The sequence below is a fragment of the Drosophila navojoa genome, chromosome X (assembly GCF_054131105.1).
Source record: "Drosophila navojoa isolate 15081-1374.11 chromosome X, UAZ_NAV_1.0, whole genome shotgun sequence".
NCBI lineage: Eukaryota > Metazoa > Arthropoda > Insecta > Diptera > Drosophilidae > Drosophila > Drosophila navojoa.
In genome coordinates, this window is record NC_142895.1 from 12,167,937 (window position 1) to 12,194,365 (window position 26,429).

General features: G+C 38.9%; 2 protein-coding genes across 3 annotated transcripts; one reads left to right on the forward strand and one right to left on the reverse strand.

Moving 5' to 3' along the window:
• Positions 1-1,278: 1,278 nt before the first annotated feature.
• On the forward strand, positions 1,279-23,137 carry LOC108656998 (D-beta-hydroxybutyrate dehydrogenase, mitochondrial). 2 transcript variants are annotated; one of them, XM_089263727.1, is made up of 4 exons: positions 1,279-1,420; positions 1,846-1,963; positions 21,731-22,503; positions 22,571-23,137. In XM_089263727.1, exons 3-4 carry the CDS (start codon positions 21,741-21,743, stop codon positions 22,780-22,782), a joined length of 975 nt encoding a protein of 324 aa, XP_089119853.1. In that variant the 5' UTR covers positions 1,279-1,420; positions 1,846-1,963; positions 21,731-21,740; the 3' UTR covers positions 22,783-23,137. The 2 variants fall into 2 exon arrangements, with proteins under 2 accessions (XP_089119853.1, XP_089119852.1); XM_089263726.1 differs by having other exon boundaries at positions 1,280-1,434.
• cin (Molybdenum cofactor synthesis protein cinnamon) lies at positions 23,107-26,422 on the reverse strand. Its single transcript, XM_018109371.3, has 8 exons — positions 26,241-26,422; positions 25,394-26,184; positions 25,157-25,335; positions 24,827-25,096; positions 24,608-24,766; positions 24,379-24,541; positions 23,577-23,678; positions 23,107-23,513 (listed from the first exon to the last, which is right to left on the reverse strand). Exons 1-8 carry the CDS (start codon positions 26,269-26,271, stop codon positions 23,370-23,372), a joined length of 1,839 nt encoding a protein of 612 aa, XP_017964860.1. The 5' UTR covers positions 26,272-26,422; the 3' UTR covers positions 23,107-23,369.
• Between the last annotated feature and the right edge of the window lie 7 nt (positions 26,423-26,429).

Sequence of the window (26,429 nt, forward strand, 5' to 3'; positions counted from 1 at the left end):
TCTTGCTCTCTCCCTTTCTCACTCTCTGTCGCGTATCGGCTCGTTCCGGCCTAGCTGCGTTAGTGGCAACACTTAAGTTGCGCCGTCATCAACGGGTGCATTCCATGTGCCAGGTTCTGTGGCCCACATTGGCTAGCGAATGGCCTCTTGCGGCTGGGGCAATACGCTTAAATGGGCGTGGCACTGGCCATATTGCAATTGGAGCAAAACGTTTCAGATATGGCACAAGCACACGCTTCCAACTGGCCAGATCAACAACAATTCCAATTGGAAATTCCCATTTCAAGTGTTTAGACACCTTGCTAAGGATTATAAAGCAATTTTGAAATGATCATATCAATTGAAATTTATACTTTAAGATTATACTATTTGGAATAAATTAAGCTGAAAAAGTTACTAAATTGTATTGGGGAACCTTCCGCTACAGCGCATTGATGGTTTTACGGAAGCTTCGCGAAGAGCCGAAACTAACTGTTAAACATTCTTCATTAACTGCTAATGAAGACTTGGCGAGATAAGACGAGCCATGATAAAGAAATTTACTCAGCTCAAAGCAAAGAAAAATAAACAAAAACAAAAAACAAAAAATCGAGTTCGGTCACGAGGCAACAACGCAAAATCCAATTGGCAAATAATTTGGGTACGAGCGAAACTGGAACATTGGCAGGAAAGGCACGCAGGCAGGCAGTCAGGCAATACGTACTGCAAAAACCAACTGTAAAACCAGTTGTAGCTGCGGCTGCGCTGCGGCAAAAACGAAAATAAACAAAACAAAATGGCTTCGAGGTGGGCATTATCGGCTAAAGGATATCTCTTAAACTGCATCGAAGAGTTCGTCTAAAAAGATCGCCCATCAAAATTGATGCTAATCAATATACAAAATTGTATACTTGACTATACAATTTTGAATAAATGAAGTAAGCGCTATTAATTACGTCACAATTCTAGCTCACGTTGATACAAGATTTTGCATTACTCCTCTGTTAAATATTTTCCACTTGTATTAAGTAAATATTCCATACGCAGCAAATTCAACGTAGCCCATTACTCATTCTATACAGGGTATAGGAAAAGGTGATTGCTACGAGGATCACATAGCGCATTGATTTGACATTTTGTCGCCTTTAACGAAATGGCGAACGGACAGCAAAAGCAACAACACAATAACTGAGCAGCAGCCACTAGACACGAAGCAGCTGCTCGGCAGCTTGGCAGCTCGGCTACGTTCGTTTGGTGCGCTCACGACTGAGCAGCGACTGTGGCTGTGGCTGTGGCTTGGGCAGCGGCTTAAGCACACAGACAGTCTTCGGTACGAGCTGAACGCGCCAAGTCGACGTCTTGAACCGCTTGCCTGAGCAAACGAAATTCGAATTCGAATTCCAATTCGAGAAACGAGTCTGTGTGCCCGCTGTGCGAAACTGTGCGTGAAATTTGGTAAAGAGCCATCGCAGCCACAAACCGAAACCGAAACTGAAATCGAAATTGAAACAGAAACCGATGCAAGTCGCTGCCCAAACCGAAACCGAAGGCGGGCGCATTCCAAATACAAAAATATACCCAAAGACCGTTTTAATGTGATTTTGTTGCCATTAATTTTTGTTTTTGTTTTGGTTCATTTTGTTTTTGGTTGATTTTTTTTTTTCGTTAAACCTAAAGCAAGAAATTTGCTTTTGATTTCCTATTTTTTTTTTTTGTTTTTTTTTTTTGGCCATCAATTTAAATATATTGAAGATTTACATATTAATTTTTTTTTCTGTGTGTCTCTGTGCATGTGTGTTGTTTGTGTTATTGTCTTGCTCGGCCATAAAATTCGAAATTCGTTTATTTCTTTTGCCTATATTATAGAGTTGTTTCTAATACATACCTACATATATATTAATTGCTGCTAAACGGAGCGAGACCAAAAACAAATATCAAGGAATCCAATTTGATCTTCACTTGCGGCACGCGAAACTAATCAAGGGTAAGATATTATAATATACATATATTCATATATATATAGTATATTTAGTTTATTATAGTCTAGTCTAAGTTAAGGCCCCACCCACTCTGCGCCTCCTGCTCTTCTTCCTGCCTTCAAAGTTCGTTTCAATGTCAAATTGTAGCTGGGCTTTCAAAACTCGATTCGATAGACGGCGCTCTGCGCAGTCATGCAAAACTTATCGATAAGTCGATTACTAATCGCATCAACAACAGTTCATTAACGCATAACTGCATTTCGTAATGTGTGCCGAATCAGCTTTATTTATTAATTTGTTTCTGCTGTTGTTCACTCGAGATGAGATAACCAAATGAGATAATGTCTGCAAGATTCACGCCGTAGAGGCGCACGCGGGGGGTCCCAATGTTGTAAGCTAAGTAGACAACTCCCCCCTACCCCCCTCCAACTCTATGCGCATTCATATGCAAAAGAATCACACGAGCGATTTTATGGTAACTTCAGTGGGGTGGGGGGAGCAGGGGGCGCAGCAGGGGAATGGGCGATGGGGAAGTTGAATGTGGAATGCCAGAAAAGCGGCCTCAAAAAAAAAAAACCATGCGTCTCGCTCGTGCCAAATCGCTTAAAATCATCAATCTTAACTTTAGCAGCAACAACAACAACAGAAATACCTGTTGTATGCGTATGCAAATGAATTTGTGTTAAGAAAAAAGGCAAGAGAAAAACATAAATAAAGACAAGCAAAGCAAAACAAAAGCAAAACACATTCTTTTTGACAGTTCTTGTTTTAAAGAGCTTGGCCAACACACACACACACACACATACACACAGACAATGATTATAGCATATACTATACAATAAAGAATAAACTGCAATCGGCTGTGTACGACTAGAATATACCCTAACCAAGCTCATCTGCTGAGGGAATACTTCGACATGTCTAAAGAGAGTGAAACTGCGCGTTTCGGATTTTTTGCCGTCTCATAAAATTGAAAAGAATTACTTCAATACCCTATTGTTATCGTTCAATTGAAAAGGAACAAAACTCGATCATTTTCTATAGTAGAAACAGAAAGTTGAAGTTTCTTGACATATTCATGTATACGAACAGACGGACTGCTCTAACTCGACTTCAGCTGTTGAAAATAACAGTATTGCTCTATAAATACATACCTTATTTGAATGAAAATAATACTTACTAGACTTTGTATAATGTCATATTATTTCATGTTTCATTTTTTTCCAGTGGAAGTCAGGCATACTATCATACATCGTACATATTATAGGCCTCTCATAATCCCATTCGTTAACCAAGTTTTAGTTACTGATTTGAACTCTAATTTTTATTTAAGTCTTTGAGTTTTCAATCTCAGTACAATTTTACTAGTCTTAAAATTCAATATAGTTTCAGTTCTATTTAAGTGATTTTTTAGCTCGATTTCAGTTTAATTTAAATCCAATCAAATCTCATTTCAATTCAATTTGACTTTAGCCAAAATTCAATTCAATTTGTATTCAATTCATTGCAGTTTCAATTCAATTGTTATTCAAAATTCAATTTACGCTCGATGAAATAAATAAAGTTAATCAATTGACAACTTAAAGTTAAGCTTATAGATAATATTGAGCGCAAAATAGCTACGCAATTTACGATGATCGAATAACCTTTAATAAATTGCTTACAGGGTATCAACTGATATATGTTTAAATGCGTTTTTAAAAGGTCAGCGCAAAAGATGGAAAGAGAGAGCGGGAGAGAGAGAGAGAGAGAAAGAGAAACACTTGACCAACATTTGATGGTTGCTTAGTCTAGCACTCGATGCCAATTGAATGCAATGCGAAACTGAATTGAAATTGAAATTGAAACACGTTGATGTGCAGCATTGCAAGCTGAACTTTGATCTTAAGCGAAGCGAACATTGAGTTGTTGCCGATGTTGTTGTTGTTGTTGTTGCTGTGCACATATTTTTTTCTGTCTTTTTTTTTTTTTTTGACACTTACAAGACAAGCCGCAACTTAAGATCTCTAAAGAAATTCCACGCACGAACGAGACGACGACAAAAATAAAAAAAAAAAATAGCAGAGAAGAAAAAAACAATAAACAAACAGTTGAGGTCATTGCTCAAACATGCGAGATAGCTTAACAAATAGACAATCTTGACTATGGCAAACTGAAAGACAGGCACACACACACACACACACACACACACTGCCACATAAAATACCAAAAATATCCATATGCATATACATACATACATACATAGATACACTTGTCTATGTCTCTGTCTATGGGCTTGTCTCACTGCTATATCTCAATCTGTTTTGCGTGTCTCTGGCTTCATTCTGGCGAATCGACAGGTTTTTGGCCAAATAACAAATAACAACAACAATACTAATAACAGAAATTGTAATTGGGTAGCTGTAGAGGTGTGGGGCGAGCGGGTTCAGGCCACTTAGTGGCGACCACCCGGAGGTGGGCCCCAAATGAGAGGCAAGGCCAGCCCAATTAGAGTAGTTCATTCAAAAAGCGTAAAGCCAGATTGCAAGTGTTGTTAAGTACTTATTAACTAGATAGCTAGTGTTGGTTAACAATGGAAAGCAAGAGAGAAACGCAACGAAATGAAATGATATATATCCATATATAACATGGATGAATTTTTACATTCATTTATAGCTGACAACACAGCTATTAGTGTTGTATAACACAGCCTAATAATTAAAGCTGTTTAACAGAAAAATTAATAATACCCTACTAACACATTAAATTAAGTTCTTGGTAAAGCTGAGACTGTGTCAAATAGCAGCTTAGCTTGAATCGGAATGGGGCAGTGTTGGTTAACGAAAAAAAGTATTAAGGCATTGGCAGCCCAGTGCTTGTCAAATTGTAATTGTAGACGAAAGGAAAGACCAGTCTGCTGAGCTGACAGTGTTGGTAAATGCCAATGTTAGAGTCTATTCCAGATTCAATTTGTATATCGATTGCATGCTGATTTAAAGCTATGAAGTATTGAGTAGCTTAATTCATAATGATGCACAAACCAGTGTTGGCTAATGATAATTTATGGAAAGATGCGCAACTACCAGTTAGTTGTAAGATAAAAAAAAGTGCTGTCAAGTCAAGCCCCTGTATAAAAGAGCCAAGTCTTAAAGCACACTCAGCGCTGACCTACTGCCGTTGTAGATCCGCCGCACAGCAATTAGCCAGTGTTGATCAACACACATACCAAAATCCTTGAGAGTCTGCTACTCTGCTTCTTCTACTTCATCTTCTTCTTCTAGTTGTTGTTGTTATTGTTGCTGTTGATAAGTCAGCACTAAGTGCTCCTAAGTATTCGACAATTGAAAGAGGTGAAAGCGAAGCATTAATTATAACTTGTGTCTGCTTGGCTGGCCAACATGCTGGAGCTGCTCATGTTGTTGCTGCAAATCTGGCTATTAGCCAGTTTATTGCAAATCATCCCATACCCATACCCATACCCATTCCATTCCATTTCATTCCCATTCCCATGCACTTGCTCCGTTGCCAGCCCTCTGCCAGCTGCACTTGCGCTCCAAATGCCAAGCGGCCAAGTCCAACTCCAACTCCAACTCTTTTGTGTCTCTCTTTCAAGAGTTCAAACGAGTACAAAACAAATATACGAAACAAAATAAATAAAAAAAAAATTGTTTTGAAAAAAAAGTGAAATTTCAAATAGACGACGACGACGACGACGACTCAGTATCCATAATTGGCGGAAAGCGACTACGACAACAACAACAACAACTACAACTACAACTACAACAATCCCAAATAGGACGCTCGAGTGACTGCCCCCAGCTGCAGTTCCCCCGGAATCGGAATCGCAATTGGATTGGATTTGGTATTGGCATCGAATTCGCCAAGTTATTTTTAAACATTTTAGTCGCAGTCCATAAAAATGATAAACAACAATAAATGAAAATTGATTTGTCTATTCGCATTGAAATGGAAATCGAAAAACCAAAATGCCGAAAGCAATGATAAAACAATAAGTAATAAACGTTAGCGTTGCAAAAAGTTGAATACCCTTTAATAATATACAGTTATGGAATATATATAGTGTAATACAGAGAGCTAGCTGAATTTTTTTACTTTTTTATTTAATCTTCCTCTAAAAATCTATCCAGCTAACGTTACAATACATCTGTCTGCCTATAGAACTTTCTATTCATATATATAGAGATCAATCTATATGGCTATATTCATCTAGATTTATAAATCTCTCTCTCTCTCTCTTTCTCTGTCTCTCGCTCTCTCTTCTTCTACTTCTGCTTCGTTCTCTTTCTATCTCTATCTCTCCCTATCTCTCTCTCTCTCTCTCTCTCTCTCACTCTCTCTCTCTTTCTCTCTCCCTCTCTCTCTCTCTCTCTCTCACTCTCTCTCTCTCTCCCTCTCTTTGGCTCTAGTTTTCTGTTACCCTCTCTCGCTTGCCCTTATCTGCAGTCCTTTCCATCCCTCTTGCTCTATAGTTTTTTCTCTCTACTCATACATATATCTCTGTAGATCTTTACCTTAACTCTATTTACGTATGCAGTCACCAAATGATGTCGCAAAAGACCTCTAACAGTCGTGACACATTTACAAGCCATCCATCCAAGCGCAAGGGTATGAAAAAACGATCAAAATAGAAACAAAAAGCTCAATTAAAATTCCTGACAGGCTTCGACTTTGGCAGCTACCAAAAAAGTGAAGAAGCAGACGAAGAAGAAGAGGAAAACTAAAAACAAAATGCAATTAAAGTAATAAAAATAAAACAATACAAAAATTTTGATTGTTAAAACAAATTTGCAATGGTTTTTGAAAGTGTTTTTTATACTGTCTATAAAGATATATGTATGTGTTGAAGTGTATATAGTATGTATAGATCTATTTTGATTTGCTTTTGGCACGCATGCGCCACTGGCAAGGCAGTAGATGCGGTAGGAGACGAAGCAGATGGAGATCTTCTATGGTGTTGATCCATTTGAAAGGCAGTTCCCTAAACTTGTATAGCTCCGAAATACTCAGCGTGGAGCAAGAGCTTAAGATCAATATCAGCGGGTGTACAGTGCCATAGGCAATCGATTGCAGCCTTGAGCAAGATCATCTCTCGGCATGTGACCTACCATGCCAAGTATTATCTCAATGAGCCCATCAGAAATAAATAGAGCAGTTGTCACCCCTGCACAGAGATGGAGTACACCCGACTAACAATGCCAGCATTTGCACCACATACTCCAAATATACTATATTATTCTCTATTGAGAACTTTGGTCAGTTCAATAGAATTTTATCGCGTGGTAATGCTAATCCATTCGTATTCTTATGCTCGCCGAACGTGACATTCGTGACATTTTTAAAAACTTCTATTCTATAGCACATATACATACAAATGTATGTATGTGTATGCACAGGTGCATATATCCAGCCAGCATATCGGGTCTTATCGAGCCACTTCTCGCAGCAATGCCCTACAAAGCGCTCGAGTTGCGCACCTGTCTCAATGCAATTTGGCAGCTCATTGTGAACTGATTGCTTAAAGCAATTGATGTCTTACAATAATACAAATGGAAGCGGCAGGCAAGTGGATGCTATCGACTAGAAGTTACCCAGTAGTAGTCTAATACAAAAGCTATTGATAGGAACGAAAAGATCTTAGGTTCGAAAACCTGACGGCATTCTGACATCATTCATTTCTACGAGGAATAAATGGAGCATTTTTTAAATAAAAATATAATTTCGATGCTTAAAAATGTTTATTTTTTATACCATCAATTTTAAGTTCGAATTATTAAAAAGTTCGAACAGACTCATTTTTTGTAAATTAAAATATATTTAAAATAAGTCTAGTCTAATACAAAAGTTATTGATAGGGACGACAAGATCTTAATTTCGTAAGCCTCACGGCACTATGACGACCTTTAATTATACGAGGAATAAATGGAGCATTTTCTAAATAAAAATATAATTTCAATGCCAAAAAATGTTTTATTTTTATACCATCAATTTTAAGTCCGAATAATTAAAGAGTTCGAACACATTCATATTTGTAAATTAAAATATATATTTAAAAAAAGTCTAGTCTAATACAAAAGCTATTGATATTGATTTAAAGTAAGTCTAGTCTAATACAAAAGTTATTGATAGGAACGAAAAGATCTTAAGTTCGAAAACCCTACGGCACTCTGACGACCTTTAATTATACGAGGAATAAATGGAACATTTTCGAAATAAAACAACAATTCTGATGCTTAAAAATGATTATCAATTTTAATTTTTAAATTTAAATGATATATAAGGCAATTTTCGTGTTATTTTCGAACTGTTAAAGAGTTCGAACAGCATCATTTTTCGAAATCACAATATACATACATAAAGTAAGAATTCGAATAGCTATAGTTCTTGAACGTTTCACATTGATTTCGAGCTCGAAATTTGATGGTTCCTTGAAAAGTGTGTTGGGTGATTCGCGAAACTGAGCTCATACACCCTATTCGCCCATTTTAAATTGCCAGTTTCAAAGAAAACAAAAAAAGAAAAAAACAATAGCTGACAGAAGTTGAAGTAGTGAATAAGAAGAAGCACAAGCAGTAGCAGCAAAAGAAAAAGAAGAAGCAGTCGAAGAAAAACCAAATGCAACTTGAAAGTGGCACAAAGCAATTTGAGCGCTGAATCGAGCGTTAAGTTTTTCAACTGCAACTGCAGAAAGAAGAAGAAAACTAAAGTCGAGAATAATAAAACTGCAAATGAAAATGAAAAACAATCGAAATAGCAATTATAATTGGTACACAATTCAATTTGCACACGCTTTTTTCCATCGTAATGTGTGAGAGTGTGTGTGTGTGTGCTTTATGGTCAATTTCGAAATGAAATGCAGAATTTTACGATTGAGCAATCGAAATAAGTTGCAAAATGAATTGGGTGTGAGAATTCGTTATAAGAATGGCGAGAGGGGCGATGGAAGTTGTTAGGAATGATCTACTTACAGAAGTTGTTGACAGAATATGAGAATATCAATTGATCTGCATAGATATCATCATATAATCAACTGAATGAGCCATGGTCTAGAGCCCTAGAGGTTGAGGGAGGTATTGTATAGAGAGGTGAATACATTTGTAGAGATGGGTAGACTGAGGGATATATAAGAAAACTAGTCGAAATATAAATATAATGAAATATTAAGAATATATATATCAATTGGGTATGTACATATGTATGTGGGTCTATTAAATATACTAACCGTCTATCAAAGCGTGTAGTAAAATTGTGTATAATTTACATATCTTTAAAAACGGTTATATTATAATGTCTCTCATAGGATGGATCCATATTGCATTTACCTATCGACATATACCTATATAGATATCTATAAAATATAAAATTCTTCATTGAGCTACTCATTCATATTTAACATTTGTCGATTTGAATATTAGAGAAGCGATAAATGCGACACCTAGCGGCAGAAACACACATTCTGAACCTGAAGTCTATAAAAGCAGCGCATATGTGTGTGAGTGGGTAATTGTGTGCCTGTGTGTGGTCCACAGAAAGTTGATCGACAGTTTGCATAATGAGAAGAGATTCATTAACATGAGAAAGCGCCGGCAGGCGTAGGAAATGCGGTAATCTATCTGGTAATGGGCGATAAAGCGGCCCATCAAAATCAAAGAAAACAACAAATTGACAAAACGGTTAAGATAAGCGACCAAAAAAAAAAATATAATGTGTAAAACACAACAACAACTAAACTAAATAATAATAATATAAAAATAATAAAAATGAAAATAAAAAAAATCAGTCAACAGCAAAGTTGGCCAATAAAACACGGCCCTAAATCAAATATCCACTTGAATGGCTTATAAAAACTACGAAAAAAAAAGACAGACAGAGAGAGAGAGAGAGAGAGAGAGAGAGAGAGAGAGAGAGGGAAATAGACAAAAGCGTGTGAAAATTGTAGATCTATGGGGGCCCATGAGACGCGCAGAGAAGCCGCGAAATATTACCTCATCGAATTCCATATGCGATTATTATAATGCGATGCAATGCGATGCGCTGTGACGTATGCGCGAAATGCGATTGTATGGCTATAGCTATGTATATACGTATGTATGTATATGTTTGTGTACAGTCTATCATAATTGTTAAGCATAAGTTGATTAAATTATCAAATATAAATACTAAATCGTATTAACTGCAAAAATAGCAGCTAAAATGGGGAAATGCAGCGAGTAAATAGATGCAGTTGTTGCATAGATATAGATTCGTATTGGCCTGATTATACATATACATACTAGAAAAGATAGGTAAGAGAGATAGATAGAAGAGATAGATAGATAGAAGAGATAGATAATCTTAATTCTATTCTATGTAATTTTAATTCTATTTTTTTTGTTTTTTTTTTTTTTTTTGTGTACTAAATATACTAACCGTCTATCAAAGGGTGTAGTAAAATTGTGTATAATTTATATATCTTTAAAAACGGATATATAATCAAGTCTCTCTTAGGATGGATCCATATTGCATTTGCCTACCAACTACTAGTAGTAGTATATGGAATTGAAGTTGAAATTGAAGATTTGCTGATTCTATACAGAATCCAGTTAAGAAGTTACACAAGTTATAAAGGGAAAGTATCTCAAAGATACCATCTATATTTTTATCAGCATCTCTTAAATCTTCAAATTCAGCCAATATAAAACAGCCTTCCCATACACATTCCCCCGAGCTCATCTTATTTTTTTTTTTCATTTTCAATTTTCTTTACAATTTCTCCTCAAACATTTAAGATTATCTAACCGTTATGTTGAGCTTGACATTCCTAGCAATTGCTCTACATAGATCTATGTGACGATTTGATTAAGCCAATGTCAGACAGCGCGACTCAGAGTTTCTAGACAGTGCCTGGCATAAGTCAACTGACAGCTGTCATCTCGAGTCTTGGATCTTTTCACATTTGTCATACGCCCCGTTGTGCTGTCATCGTCAACGCCCGCGCTTGCCTCACCTCACGAATGATCTAATCTTCGGAGACGCTGACAAGAAAGAAAAGCGCATTAGCTCTATACTCTACAGTAATGTTACAGAATGTTAACGAGTAGATATAGACCAAGTCTTAATCTTGATCTGAGGAGTGTCTGGGGATATATGTATATAGGCTTATGAACTACTTTATGAATATATAAAATATGTGATTTGCCTATGAATTTGATGAAGTTTGAAAGAATTCAATTTATTGAAGAACTTCCTCAGATCTCTGAAAATTGTGAGCACAGTTTGACAAGCTCTGCTTAAGGCTTACAGTCTGAGAGAAACGGAGAAAATATCTCCTTACATCTGCAGCTTATCATAGAGAGCATTAGCTCGTTGAGTTGATAACAGGCATTCGCTCGACGTTCTTAATGGGCTTTACATGAACTTGAAAATGCTGATGCATTACAAGGTTAAAACTGAACATTTGCATAGATATATACATGTATACTATATACGTACATATGGTCTAGAGTTATGAATTGTGGGTGGGACTATTACAGTCAACTTTTCAGTTTTTTTTTTTCTTTTGACAGCGAAGACAACGCAGACGCAAGCTTTGTTGTTGTTGTTGCTGTTGTGTGTGTGTAAACGAATTGAAGAGTTCAGCGAACCTGGTGAAAATTGCTGAGTGTTTATTGCCCATGATCATGATGATCATGGCAATGATGATGTTGTTGGTTAGTTTGTTTGGGGCATCATGTAAACAGAAAGCAGCGTCATCATCAGCAGCTGCAGCAGCAGCATCATCATTCACATTGGCACTGTCAATATCATCATTATCATCATTGTTATATATTTTGATAGTTAACAGCATGGAATGTACATTGCAATGGCATTTCATTTGACATATTTATCAAGCAAAGCTTATCATAACAAATGGAAAATGTTGAAACTAAAAGGAAAATACATAGTATTAGTATTAGTGTTGGTATTGCTAATAGTATTACTATTGGTATTAGTATTAGTCATAGTATTGGTATTGTTATTAGTATTAGCATTAATATTGATGTTAGTATTAGTATTGGTTTTAAAATTAGTATTGATATTAATATTGATAATAGTATTGGTAATAATATTCGTTTTGGTACATATGTATGTCAGTATTAGTATTAGTATTAGGATTGGCATTAGTGTTTGTATTCGCATTAGCATTGGCATTCGGATTGATATTATCATAAGCATAGGCATTAGCATTAGCCTTGCCATCCCCATAATCATAAGCATTAGCATTAGCATTAGCATTAGCAATAGCATTAGCATTAGCAATAGCATTGGCATTACCATTACCATTATCATTATTATTAGCATTGGCATTGGCATTACCATTATTATTATTATTAGCATTGGCATTATTATTAGCATTAGTATTAGCATTAGCATTAGAATTAGCATTAGCATTAGCATTAGCATTAGCATTAGCATTAGCATGAACATGAACATGAGCATTAGCATTATCATTAGCATTAGCATTAGCATTGGCTTAACATTGGCATTAGCATTAGCATTAGCAATAGTATTAATATTACTATTAGCACTATCATTTTACCTACATATTTTAGTAATTCAATTTATTGACTATGTTGTGCGAATGAAACTATTGCATTTCGTCACGATTTCATTGGGGGATCGTAGGAATCGAAAACCCTGAGACGACGTGACAACTTAAGCCTTAGACAGAAACCAAAATGGGAGTACACAGAGAAAGGGAAGGAGAAGCAAATGGCAAAACTGGAAACTATATTGAAATGCATAACATTAAGCCACCTACGCAATGAGCCAAAGAGCGACAGCGCGAGAGAGAGAGAGAGAGAGAGAGAGAGAGAGAGAGAGTGTAACTGATTGCCATTAGCCAAAATTTCAAAAATGTTTAGCATATTTTCACCTTGTTTTCAGTTTTCTGTATCTGGAAACATCTTTTGGATGCGAGATTCAATAATTGGGTCACCGCAATTGATTTGAAGGTGTTCCAGAAGGCGTTGGGCAAGCCAGAGAGGGTGCCCGGGGACGGTAGGGAAGGCTGCGCCAAATTAGCACACTCGCACAGTCGCTGGCGACTGCTGGCGATGCGTGCCCAAAATGTGTTAAACAGAAAGAAATCACCAAACGAGCCCGAAGCTCAAAAACAAAACACAAAATAAACAGCAACAAAATCAAATACGCTGAGTTATGCGACTACGAAAGATACTTGTACTACTTATACACACCTCCAAGCACATACACATACATATACCTGAATGTATACATAGATATGCATACATATTTACATATATGTATGTTTTTTTTTTGCTGGCAACTGGTCGAGAGCTTCACTTGAATGCGACTCATTGGCACCTGTTTGGCATACCCTGTAGCACGATCAGAACTAAGGGGTATGCCTGGTTGAGTGTTTACATGAATGTAACTTTGTTTGCTTGACTTGTTGGCTGTTTCATCAGACTGCGTAAGCCTTCTCGAGTGACTGGCAGTAGAAATTCCACTCGCATTAGCGTAAAATAGGCTGATGATCTGGCATTGAGCAAAGGCAACAATAGATCATGTAATTGATTACGAAAAGTGTTTCCCATTCGATTTCATACGAATTTATCATTTTTGTCTCTATTTTTCCTTAATATCTCATATTCTTGTCTATCTCTCTTTCCGTATCGCTTTCTTTTTCCTTTTCTTGTGCTTTCTCTCTTCGTGTTTCTCCCTTAATCTTCTTCTCTCTGTTTCTTGAAATTTCTTTCCTTCTCTCTCTATCTATTTTCCTCTTTCTCATTTTCTCTCTGCCTCTTTAGCTCTAATTCTCTGACTTTCTCTCTCTCTCTCTCTCTGCTTCTCTACTTATCATTCTTCCTCTGTCCTACTATATCTCATTCTCTCTCTCTCTCTATAAGTCTGTCTATTTCCCTCTCTTTCTCTGGTTCTCATTCTTCCTCTGTCCTTCCATACCTCATTCTCTCTCTCTCTCTATAAGTCTGTCTATTTCTCTCTCTTTCTCTGGTTCTCATTATTCCTCTCTCCCTCTATACCTCATTCTCTCTCTGTCTAACTCTGTCTATTTCACTCTCTTTTATTTCACTCTTCTTTTCTTCTTCCTCTCTTTCTTTTATCTTAACTTTCTCTATTCCTTTCATTTTCTCCCTTTTCTCTCCACTCTATCATTCTCGATTCGTTCTCTTTCCCTCCTCTTCCCTCCTCCCTCTCTCCCTCTCTCTCTCTTCCTCCCTACAGGGTATCTGTTAGCTATGCCCCCCTCCCACTCACACTCTCATTCACACTCACAAACACTTAGCTTCATGACTTTGTTTCTGTTTTCTGGTTTCGCTGCTCGAAATTCGAGGTACAAATTAATTGGGCTACTTGAGTTTCATATTTCGCTCATATTTTTTTTCTCTGTTTTCATTTCCATCGATTCTTTAATTAAAGCAATTAGCCAACTTCGTGGAAAGAGAAGAAACCACAAAATGCAATTGCAATTCGCGCTGGTTCGCCGAGTGTTGATTTTTCACTTTCCACAAGTTGCTTTTGTTTTCTTTGTTGTTTTTATTTTTTAATCATTTTTTTTTTTTTTTGCACACTTAACGAACAATTTTCGCTATTTGGCCCATTATTCAATGGAATTTCAAAGCATGGCTACAGAAAAAAAAAAGTTATTAAAGTGGCAAAAAACAAAATGTGGAAATACGTTTTCAATTTGAGTCCGTTGAAATTATTAGATTAACTTGCTGCAGATAGATTGGCGCTTATATAAGAAGCAGAGCCAAAAAGCTAACGAAGTTTAGATGGATTTTGAAATTGGCTTAAGGTCTGGCAGGAATCAGATTGTGACTGAGTACTTCCATTGAGATGATGTATCTGGGGCTGATTGAGCCATTGCCTAGACACTCACTCAAATTACAGGGTATATTGTGTGACTTGCGCCCAGTTGAGACAGCTATGAAGTTTTTCTGCGTTGCGTCTAATGAGACTTTAATTTATCACCAGCGTCGCGTCAGCATCATCATCATCATCAGCCTCATGATCATCATCATAATCGATTCGCTTGGTCTAAAAATAAAACGCCTCTGTGAAAGCCGCAATACGCTGCGTATGCGCAATATTATGATTAATAAGACAAGAGGCATTAGCATGAGAGAGCGAAATGCAGCTGGACATATGAATATGAATATGAATATAAATATAAATATGAATATGAATATGAATATGAATATGAATATGAGTATGAATATGGATATGGATTGTGGATGGATGGATGGATTGGTTGGTTATGGATGCGAGACAAGGCTGACATATTTAGCTTGAATGTTAAAACAACAACAACAACAACAACAATAGCAACAACAACAACAACAATAGCAACAACAATAGCAACAATTGTGCTGCTGCTGCTGCTGAAATAGCCACAACAAATCAGCAAATGTCGCAATTAACATATTTTATAGGTATGCACACACACACACACACACACACACACACCTGTCGCGCTGCCGGTGTCTCGGTGTGTGTAACACACCCTGCACAACATGGCTGCCATGAAGCCATAAAAATAAGAAAAATAAACAGCAAAGCAAAACAAAACCAAACACGACTTTGGCAAACTTTCTGACTAATGCACGATTAGGACAAGACGCAAAAGCAGCAACAACAAAATGCGATTCAAGATATCGAAATTACGGCTATGCGAAAAAGCGAGAGCCAGACTGAGATAGGGATTCAAAGAGAGAGAAAGAAGGAGAGAGACAGAGAGAGAGAGAGATGAAGATAAGATAAATTCAATTACCAACTTGAAACTTCTTAGAAAGCTGTTGATAAATGATTGAATGTAAATCAATCAAAGTGGAAGTCAGGAGAAGGGCGAGAAATGGAAAGAGAGAGAGAGAGACATATGGGGAATTAGGGCAAGAGCAACTGATTGAGAATTGTTTTTAACCCATATTTGTTTAGCTCACAGCTAGATCAAGATAGATAGATATATGGTTGAAACAATGTATCTGCAAATACAATTGTATCTATTACTCAACTAACTATAAGCAACTATAGATAGATATAGAGATATACGCCTATGCCGAATAGATATAAACAAATATTTTCTGAAAAGTATCTTTTTTTAGTCGAAAAAGCGCTGACTGCTCTATTCCATATATGCACATATATATTTGTTCTATTTATGCTACATCATATTGACAGCTCTATAGCTATATGTGGACCACGTATGGTACATTAACCAAAGCCCCCTTGACTCAACTCACTCACATTTGTATCTCATTTTGTTTATGAGGCATCGTCAGATGAAATTAGCTCGGCTACAAAGTGATTAAAAGCTACACTTGAACTGCCCAAGCACAGAGTCAAGTCTCCATGCGCACTTGACTCACGCTCACTACATTTTCGACTTCTATGTATGTATGTATATCTGAGGCTCATTATTCTAGGCATGATTTATAAATAGAAACAGAAGCACGAGGAGTGACGTAGCTTCATTTGCTGTATCTGTATCTGTATCTGTATCTGTATCTGTATCTGTATCTGTATCTGTATCTGTATCTGTATCTGTATCTGTATCTGTATCTGTATCTGTATCTGTATCTGTATCTGTATCTGTATCTGTATCTGTATCTGTATCTGTATCTGTATCTGTATCTGTGTATCTGTATCTGTATCTGTATCTGTATCTGTATCTGTATCTGTATCTGTATCTGTATCTGTATCTGTATCTGTATCTGTATCTGTATCTGTATCTGTATCTGTATCTGTATCTGTATCTGTATCTGTATCTGTATCTGTATCTGTATCTGTATCTGTATCTGTATCTGTATCTGTATCTGTATCTGTATCTGTATCTGTATCTGTATCTGTATCTGTATCTGTATCTGTATCTGTATCTGTATCTGTATCTGTATCTGTATCTGTATCTGTATCTGTATCTGTATCTGTATCTGTATCTGTATCTGTATCTGTATCTGTATCTGTATCTGTATCTGTATCTGTATCTGTATCTGTATTATCTGTATCTGTATCTGTATCTGTATCTGTATCTGTATCTGTATCTGTATCTGTATCTGTATCTGTATCTGTATCTGTATCTGTATCTGTATCTGTATCTGTATCTGATCTATCTGTAATGTATCTTTCTCTTTCAATATATATCTCCCTCTTTCTGTTTCTCTAGACCTCGTTATCTGCAGGGAGTCGCACAGACAATGATCCCATCTGTTCGTATAACAATAAGCCTCTGATTTTTGTTCAGATTTACATAAAAATTAAATGGAGAAGCAGAAGCAGTTGGGGAAGAAAGGAGAGCTTACCAATTGTACAAACAGCTTCGATTATGTGAATATATGTCTTTGATCATATATGAAATACTCGCATTATACAATTTGAAAAGACTTCATTTTCTTTGGCTTTGCCAGACAATGAAGAGCCACTGAATAAGTGAGTGTTAAGTTCTTCGGGCATTCAGAATTAGCTGAACAATAAATAGAAGCAAATAACTGCATGTTAAATTGCCTGGTATAACTATAGCTAGCTGTTAAATATTTACAACAATTGAGCAATCAAAAGTCTATGCATAAATGAATGCCAACACTTGGACAATTAACAGGCACTTAGACACAACAAAACTGCATGTTAAACTGGCTTGTAAGGCTTTAACAGCCTGTCAAATGAACAAGATGTGCCTGTCAGACTTGTCTGAAATGATGTGGTCAAGCATATAACGTCACTTAATGCGCATCATTTGTAGAATGCGAAAGAAAACACTTGTTTAATTGCTGCATTACTGCCTGGCTGAATTGCTGACTAGCTGAATTGCTGAGTAGGTGAATTACTTAACAGGCGCTTGACAAGCGTTGGCTCGATATGACCAGAAGATGCCAAGAATGTTGGCAATTGGCTTAATTGAGCTGAATGAGCTTAACACGAGCTTAGCCGCTACTGTTGGCTTCCAGTTAAATTAACTGCCCGCTAAACTCTCTGCCCAGTTATCGTTATGCAATGTGAATGAAGGTTTTACAGCCGCTGAATGTCACGTCTAATTTGTGTTATCTCTTGACTGTGCTCGCATATCTCTCAGCATATGAATTGCTGGCCATAATTGACAAGCCCCATTCACGGTGAGATCTGTGCAAGCCAATTATATATACATATATATGTACTTGTATCTGAAATGCAGAGCTATTTTGTTTAATTATGGCTGCCAGAGACACACAGGTTGACTGACTGACTGACTGATTGACTGACCGCTGTTAGGCTAGTTGAGCCTGGCAAGTTCAATGGACAAGCAATCGCGCATAATTGAATAAACTCAATGCATTCACAATTAACAATTAACCACTGTGAATTGGCAAGTGCACTGCAACGGCAGCTTAATTAGCAACATGCTGAGCTGTCAGCTCGCATCGACTAGAACCAATTCCAGTTGACATGAGCAGCAATCAAGCCAGCCTGATGCAATCTGGCTTATGCAATGCTATGCTAACGATCAGTTGGCCAAAAGTTGCCGTTGCTCGCAATTGGCCACAAATCAGAACTGGGCCAGCAACTGAGCGTTCAGCTCTGCATTTGACCAGCAGCTAGCTGCATTTTTTATTATAGCGAAACCACAAGACGGAAGGAAGTCTTGGTTGAAGCAGTTACATATGCCAAAGCAAAGCGCATCTGAATTCGTATTCCACAAACCTTTCCATTTACCAACATATTATTAAGCAGCAGATATACATATGTATGTATATAAAGGTCAGAGATCTTAGAGAGCAAAATAAAAGTTACGAATTCTGAATCATTTCATATATATACTAGATTTGCCATTATTATACATGATACAATGTTACGAGTTCTGAATCATTTCATATATATACTTGATATACCATTATTATACATGATATTTAATATGATCCATTAAGAGAACATAATAACAAAGATATGTTATTAGAGAGCGGGTTTCCTTATTCAAGATTTTCAGCTTTCCATATACAAAAATCAATTTTTTATTCCAATGGGTTTGCTCTCCAGCGAATGGTTTCTCTGCCAGAGCCATGTTTACATATTATGTACTACTACATTATATTATATTATGATACTATATTATGCTACAATAATAAGTTGAAACTTTAAGTAAGCGATTTTTGATATAACAAAACGTTCCTCGAACTCGCAGTGGATCGAATATTTGTCCTAACGGAGGCATGCAGATCGTAAAGCTAACCAAATTGAAATTGATTTGATATACGAACTTCATTTACTTTTTTGACAAACATGAAACATTTGGAGCTCAATCGATAAATACCAAAGTTATGGAGATTCATTTCTAAGCTAAATATCGAATATTTCTAATTTCAAGATGTGATATGGCATAGAGAGATACCTAAAGACATGTACTGTATAAAATAAATGCATATAAATATATATAAATGTATGTTTTTATATACATATGTATGTATGCATGTGACAACAGGGCTTAAGGCTCGTCTTTGTTTTCATGCGGAAGAGATTTCTTCGTCTTGTTTGGCTATATTATTTTTGGCTGCATTACAAGTGGGCGGGCATGGAGGCGGGGTGAGTGGGGTGGGGCAGGAGACGTATGCACCATGAATGCGTGCATGTGTGTGCATATAATTGTTATTTAATTGCGTAACGGCAAACGTAGGCGGATGCGTGCTTAATGCCACTGTGCGGCCAGTTTCACGCACAGTGTGGCAAAAACAAATATGGCAACAGCCATTTCCGCATGTCAACGAAATCAAAGTCAAAAGCTGCGATGCGTTGCATTTGGGATTCAGTTAAACTGCAGCGCAAGAGGAGGAGGAGGAGGAAGAAAGTGCTGCAATGGTAGAGCTAGAGAGAGAGAGAGAGAGAGAGGGAGAGGGAGATGGGCAGAGTCAGCTGTAGCTGAAGATCTGTTTAGTTTAGGAGAGAGAGAGAGAGAGATAGGCAGATCTAGCTGTAGCTGAAGATCTGTTTAGTTTAGTAGAGAGAGAGAGAGAGAGATAGGCAGATCTAGCTGTATCTGAAGATCTGTTTAGTTTAGGATAGTTTAGGGCTTTTCTTGGTAGCCCTGGAGCGAAGGTTTCGAAAGGGCCACTATAACTTTTACTTTGAGCTGGATAAATGAGCTATGCAGCGGACAGCGTTTTTTGTGACGCGTGCAGTGAAATGCAAAGAAAGACGGACAGACAGAGAGAGCGAGAGAGAGAGAGAGAGAGTGTGCGAGAGAAAGAGAGGGAGCGCAGCACGTAGACAACATTTATTATTGCCAAATGCACGAAACATTTTGGGCTTTGGGGCTGGACACGCATCGCTAACTACGTGCGCAGACCAACTGTGGGCGCTGGCGTCCATATGTCGTCTATAGCAACAGACACACACACACACACACACTCGCATACACACACACACTTGCCTAGCCCCTATATGGTCTGTAACTTTTAGTTTTCAAGTGAAGACGTTTTGCTGTGCAGCACTACGACTTGGTTGAGTGAGGGGAGGGGAGGGGAAGGGAAGGCGCTGTAGTTGTAGGTGGCGGTCGGGAAGGTGTGGAGTGGGAGGCGAGTCAGCCATGTCTATGACCATGTCGACGAGGGAGCGTCGTAAATTGTAAAAAATTGGAAGAAAAACGCGCAATAATTAAGCGAATCAAAAGTGAAGCAAAAGCCAACAGCTGCATAAAACGGCGATAAAAACAGATTAGGATGATATATATAAAGATACATACATATATAGAGAATCGAGCCAGACTAGGCAATACTCTGTAACAATGCTATAAGATCTGGGAACATTCGGGAAGAGATTAGCAAGCATATCGATATTTATCGATTTATTATTTGCACTTGTTTATAAAGAAACTCAGGGATATATACTCTATACATATATATTAAATTAATGTGTTTATTGCTAACTCTTTGTTAGCCAATAAACATATTTACATACATATAGACAGATGTAGAAATAGTAGTATTGGAAATGGTAGTAATAGTAGTGGTAATAGTTGTGCTCCACTTTTTTTTTATATACTTATATATATTATATACATATGTATATACGTATATATCTTTTTTTTTTTTCTGTCTGCATCTGACAGCCTAACCCATTGGCCCATGCATACAGGGTATAAACATAAAATAGAAATTTAAAAGAAAAGAAAGAAAAAAAATATCGTCGTTTGTCTTAGATGTAACTTGATGCGTTTGCTGTTGTTGTTGTTGTTGTTGTTGTCGTCGTTGCACATAGCTCAACGTCTAATTAAAGTGAAAATGCGCCAACTATATACATACATACATACATACATTCAGATATCTATGCATATACATATACATATATACATAGATAAGTATCTGAAGATATATAGTGAAGTTGGCCAGTTACAACCGAAGCACCATCGCTTGGCTGCAGTTCGAGTTTATTTTTAGATATTATATATCTATGGGCTAAGATATCATGTCATATAATATGATATACATAGGTATGTATGTATGTATGTTATATGTGCTAGTCTTTTGCAAAATCCAGAGCAATGCACTGGACTGGAATGCAGCCAGAGCCAATATTAATCGAAGCAATTGAATAGATGAGGCAGGAAAAAGTTAGAATCAGGATATTCTATAATAAAGATAAAGATATATATCGTATATACATGCATAAGTATATCAATTGTCATTATAAATTGAAGCCAACTCCAATTGAATGCATAGAATCAGTCAATACTCTGACAGTTCCTTGACACGTAGAGTAAGCGCGAGCGAGACAGCACTTATTCTAATATACTCTTCTCTCTTCTTCACTTGCAGCAATGTCATAATGGAGCCAATGACCATGTTGGTATTGGCCTTCCAGCTGCTGGCGCTCTTCTCGATAGCCGGCGCGCTGTTGATCTATTTGATATGCAAGGTGCGCGAGGAGAGCCAGGTGGGGCACGGCGAGGTGCCCGCCAGCCGCGTGGTGCTGGTGACGAGCGCCGACACGGCGCTGGGCCTGCAGCTGTGCACGTATCTGGCGAACAAGGGCTGCCGCGTCTTTGCCGGCATGAAGGAGGCGCGCGATTCGCTGCCCGCCAAACTGCTCTGCGGCTGGATGAAGATACGGGAGTATAGCGAGGAGCCCATCAGTGGCACGATTATACCCATGCGGCTGGACGTCACCCGGGAGGATGTGCTGCGCGAGGCGACCATTGCGATGGGCGCCCACCTGAATGCGAACGAGCGCGGCATTGCGGCGGTCATCAACACCAGCGGCAGCGTGTACCGCGGACGCGTCGAGTCCCAGGATGGGCAGCAGTGGGAGCAGATGCTGAAGACGAACATTCTGGGCACGCTGCGCGTGGCCAAGGCCTTTGTGGGCCTGCTGCGGCCGACACGCGGCCGCCTCCTCTACCTGGGCGGCAGCAGTGCCGGGGGCAGCATGGGCGGCGATGGCCTCGTCGCATTCAATGCATCACGCGTCGCCGTCGAAAAGTGTGCCGAGGAGCTGCGCAAGGAGCTGCAGCCATATGGCGTCAGCATCGTTGCCCTGGACACCTGCGGCATGACCGCCGAGTCGCTCTACAAGGCGCCCGTGGCGCAGAGTAAGTAGAAGCCGCTGACCCAATCATGACTCGCATGACTCTGTTTTTCTTCTGTTTCATCTGCCAGCCATGTCGCAGTGCCCGGGCGCACCCACACAGTACACGGCCGATGTGCTCAGCTCCAGCGCCTTGCAGATGATCGAGCGAGCGCTCTGGGATTATGTGCCGCAGCAGCGTTACGCGCTGCTCTCCCATAACAAGTATCAATTCACGTTGCCATGCCGCTCCTCGCTGCGTCTACATCGAGCCAGCAGTGAGGCCGCCACGCAGTCCGTCTAGACAGATGAGGAGACAGAGTTAAAGAGAGAGCGAATAAAACAGAGAGAGAGAGAGAGGAGAGGGAGGACGATTTGATGGAGCTACAGATGTGTCAATTTGGGCATGGATCGCAGCTTATACATATACTTATGCAATACTTTTTCTGTACATACGTATAAAATACACACACACACAGCAGCTACACACACACACACCAATACACACTCACACAAACTTCGTTTAACATTGTATTCAATTATCTATAATCTATATACGCCCAACTGTTTTAACATTTTTTTAATGTTTATATATTTAATATTTTTTTGTGCCCTTTTTTATATAAAGATATATAAATATATATATACACATACATATATATACATATATATATATATTGATACATATAAATTGACGATTTGTTTACATTTTGTGAATCTATATAGTTTAATGATTTATATATAAATATATATCTATATATGTACTATATGCAAACATACATTTATATATACATATGTTTGTGCAAATATATATATATGTATATGTGTGTCTAAAATTTGTAAACATTTATTTGAGTTTTATTGTCTTTCAACGACTGCCGTCGACGGCTTCTATTCGTATCGGGAAATGAAATCGTAACGCAGCACGGAGGCACTGTAGATCTCTCCAGCATGCGCCTGCGGCTTCTCAGCTGTGCGTCCTGGGAGGTGAATAAGCACATCCGCACCAACAATGCTCTGCAATCGGCTACTGATCTGTAATAGTTTTCTCAATGAGTTTACATTTTTCGTTTCTCTTCGATAATATTTCGATTTTACCTGATCCCCATTGACGCTGGCATGGAGCTTGCCATTGATGCTGGTCACCGAGGCGCGCATATATTCAGGACGGCTATCCAAATCGATGGCATCATTGAGCAGCTGCAAAGGAATTAATGGACACTATATTAGACTGTTGTCAAGCCTTGGGCTTAAACATGATGCAGTTGCAGTTGGAATAACTGCAATTCATCAACAAAGGTCTCTAAGGCTAAGCTGATCAAATCCATTCAAGACATTGCATTAGAGTAGAATATAATATACATGTATTTAATAGCAGCTGATCAACATAAATCAGTTGGGGATGGTATAAAGATAAGCCAAATTACCAAGATAAATTATTTCGAGCATGATTTGCTAAGCGAGTTCAGTTTATGTCAACTTATCAGCAACATTTATCTATAATAACGTCATATCTAGGCGCACCTAATCTAAATTTTAGCTTAGTTTGCCACATAAGCGCGTATGTCTTTATGATTTTAACGCATTGACGCGATAACAAAACCAAACTAAAATAAAAGTTTAAATATTTAAAGTGCCTTTTGAAGTGTTTCTTATCACATTTTGGAAGAGGCTCTAAAGAGATTACGTTGCCGCGTCATTATATATATATACATATATATATATATATATATATATATACACATATATACATATATGAATTGATTGATCGATTCCTATCATCTGTCATAGTTGAAGGGCATTAGCTAATCTACTTAAAAAAATATATATATATACATATAAGAGCATAGTAAATAAGTTTCAGAATTGCACATGCTTCAGTAGCGGGTTTTACACTTACTGAGATATTGATTATGGGCAGGGGGCATTTGGCACGCTCCCAGCCATCAGCCCAGCGGATAGCGGGCAAGGCGAACAGATGGAATGTGACAAAGGCGGACACCGGATTCCCGGGCAGCCCGAAGAAGTATTTGTTTCCTCTGCTGGCAAAGGTCATCGGTTTGCTGCAGATGCAAGAATTCAGTTAGCTAATGAGATAAGTCAACATCGTGATTGCAATCGTGACCAACCCGGGCTTCATGTTGACGCGCCCGAAATGCAATTTGAAATTTAGCTCCTCCAGCACTGGCTTGATGTAGTCCTTGTCGCCCATAGATACGCCACCGGTGCAAATGACAAAGTCCACGGTATCAATCAGTGCGGACAGAGACATCTTGATGCCGGCCAAGCTGTAAGGTGATTTAATTAGTGTGTTGGTCTATATGATCCATATAGCTATGATCACCCACTCGTCGCCCAGCACCAACTTCTGCCTGCAATCAAAGCCAAAGTAAAGCAACAGCTCCTCCAGCATTGTCGTATTCGAATCATAAATTTTGCCAGCCACTGCCGGCTGGTGGGGTGCCAGCAGCTCGCTGCCGGTTGAGATGATGCCCACTTTGGGCTTGCGCTGCCGCTGCTTAATGCCAACGGAGGCCAGCAAAGATTTGTAGACAACGGGCGAATAGTCAGCAGCTGGAAACACTTTGTCGCCCTTACGCATGTCGTGGCCAATGGGACTACAAGAAATGGAATCGAATGAATATACCCAGACAAAATTGGATTAACTTGGCTCTTACCGTATGTCTAGACCGGCTTTTGGTTCGACCAGTATGTCAACAAGACTCTCTTCACCATATTTGTCGCGCTGCAACAGTCGAGTGTCCTCCACCTGGACAACGCAGTCCGCGTGCGTCGGCACCGGCGCTCCCGTATTGATCTTGAAGCATTCATCCTCCTGCAACGGATGCTCATTGACCTGCAGTTGAATTAAAGCAGTTAATAGGCAATCAGTGATGTATATAGATTGGCTTGACCTTATCACCGGCAGCAATGCAATCCACGACTCGCTTGGTACCCGAAAAGCCAGTTGATTTCATTGCATAGCCGTCTTTGATGGACGCCCGAAAAGGAGGTATATTGACTGGTGAGCGCAGCTGGTCCATCTCTTGATTGCTCTCGTTGTTGCGTTGTACCACGGTCAGTATTGTGTCCAGTGCCTGATGGACGGGCACCATGGGAAACGGCGAATTGCGATCGACGTCGTCGCCAGCGCCCGTCTTGTGCGGACAGACATGATCACGCTTTACAAGCGAAGGCACTGCAGCCTCACTTTGAGCTGTGCCCTGTACCTCGGCGTGCGTGCGCGCCACGAGCTCCACATTGTTGCCAATCAAATGGAGGGCGTGTGGCAGCAGTTCGCGTACCGCCTCGAAGCATTCAACCACGGCCTTCTCGCTGCCCGGAAAGTTCAGCACGAGCGTGTTGCCGGCTATTCCACAAACACCCCGTGATAAGGCAGCAAATTTTGTTTTTTTCAAAGAGGTCAAGGCGATAGCCAAGGTCAATTGATTGCAGTCCTTGTCGAGCAGTGGTTTAGTCGCCTCAGGTGTGACGTCACGCGGAGCAAAGCCCGTGCCTCCGGTGGTAATTATGACGCGCACATCATCCCGATCAATCCATTTGCGCAGTTCGCGCTGTATCAGATCACGCTCGTCGGGTAATACGGCAGCTATCACCTGTGAGTTGTCAAAGGATTCGCCAATTAGTGCCATCAAACGGCGACCACTACGATCCTTAGCCGGCTCATGGTAACAGGTGTCACTAACTGTAATCGCAATCGAATTGTGAATGCGGCCGACCGAATATTTGAATATGGCTTACTTGTTAGAACTCCGAAAGTAATAGACTCCATGGCTACATTTATATAATGTGAGTAAGCATGCAGCGCTTGTTGCTTTCAATTAAATTGTTTAATATAGCGTTTAGCACTCGCTCAAATAATTGTTCGATTGCTTTGACCGTTTTGAGTTTTTTACAAAACGAGTGTGCACACACTGACAGTTCGCCGTT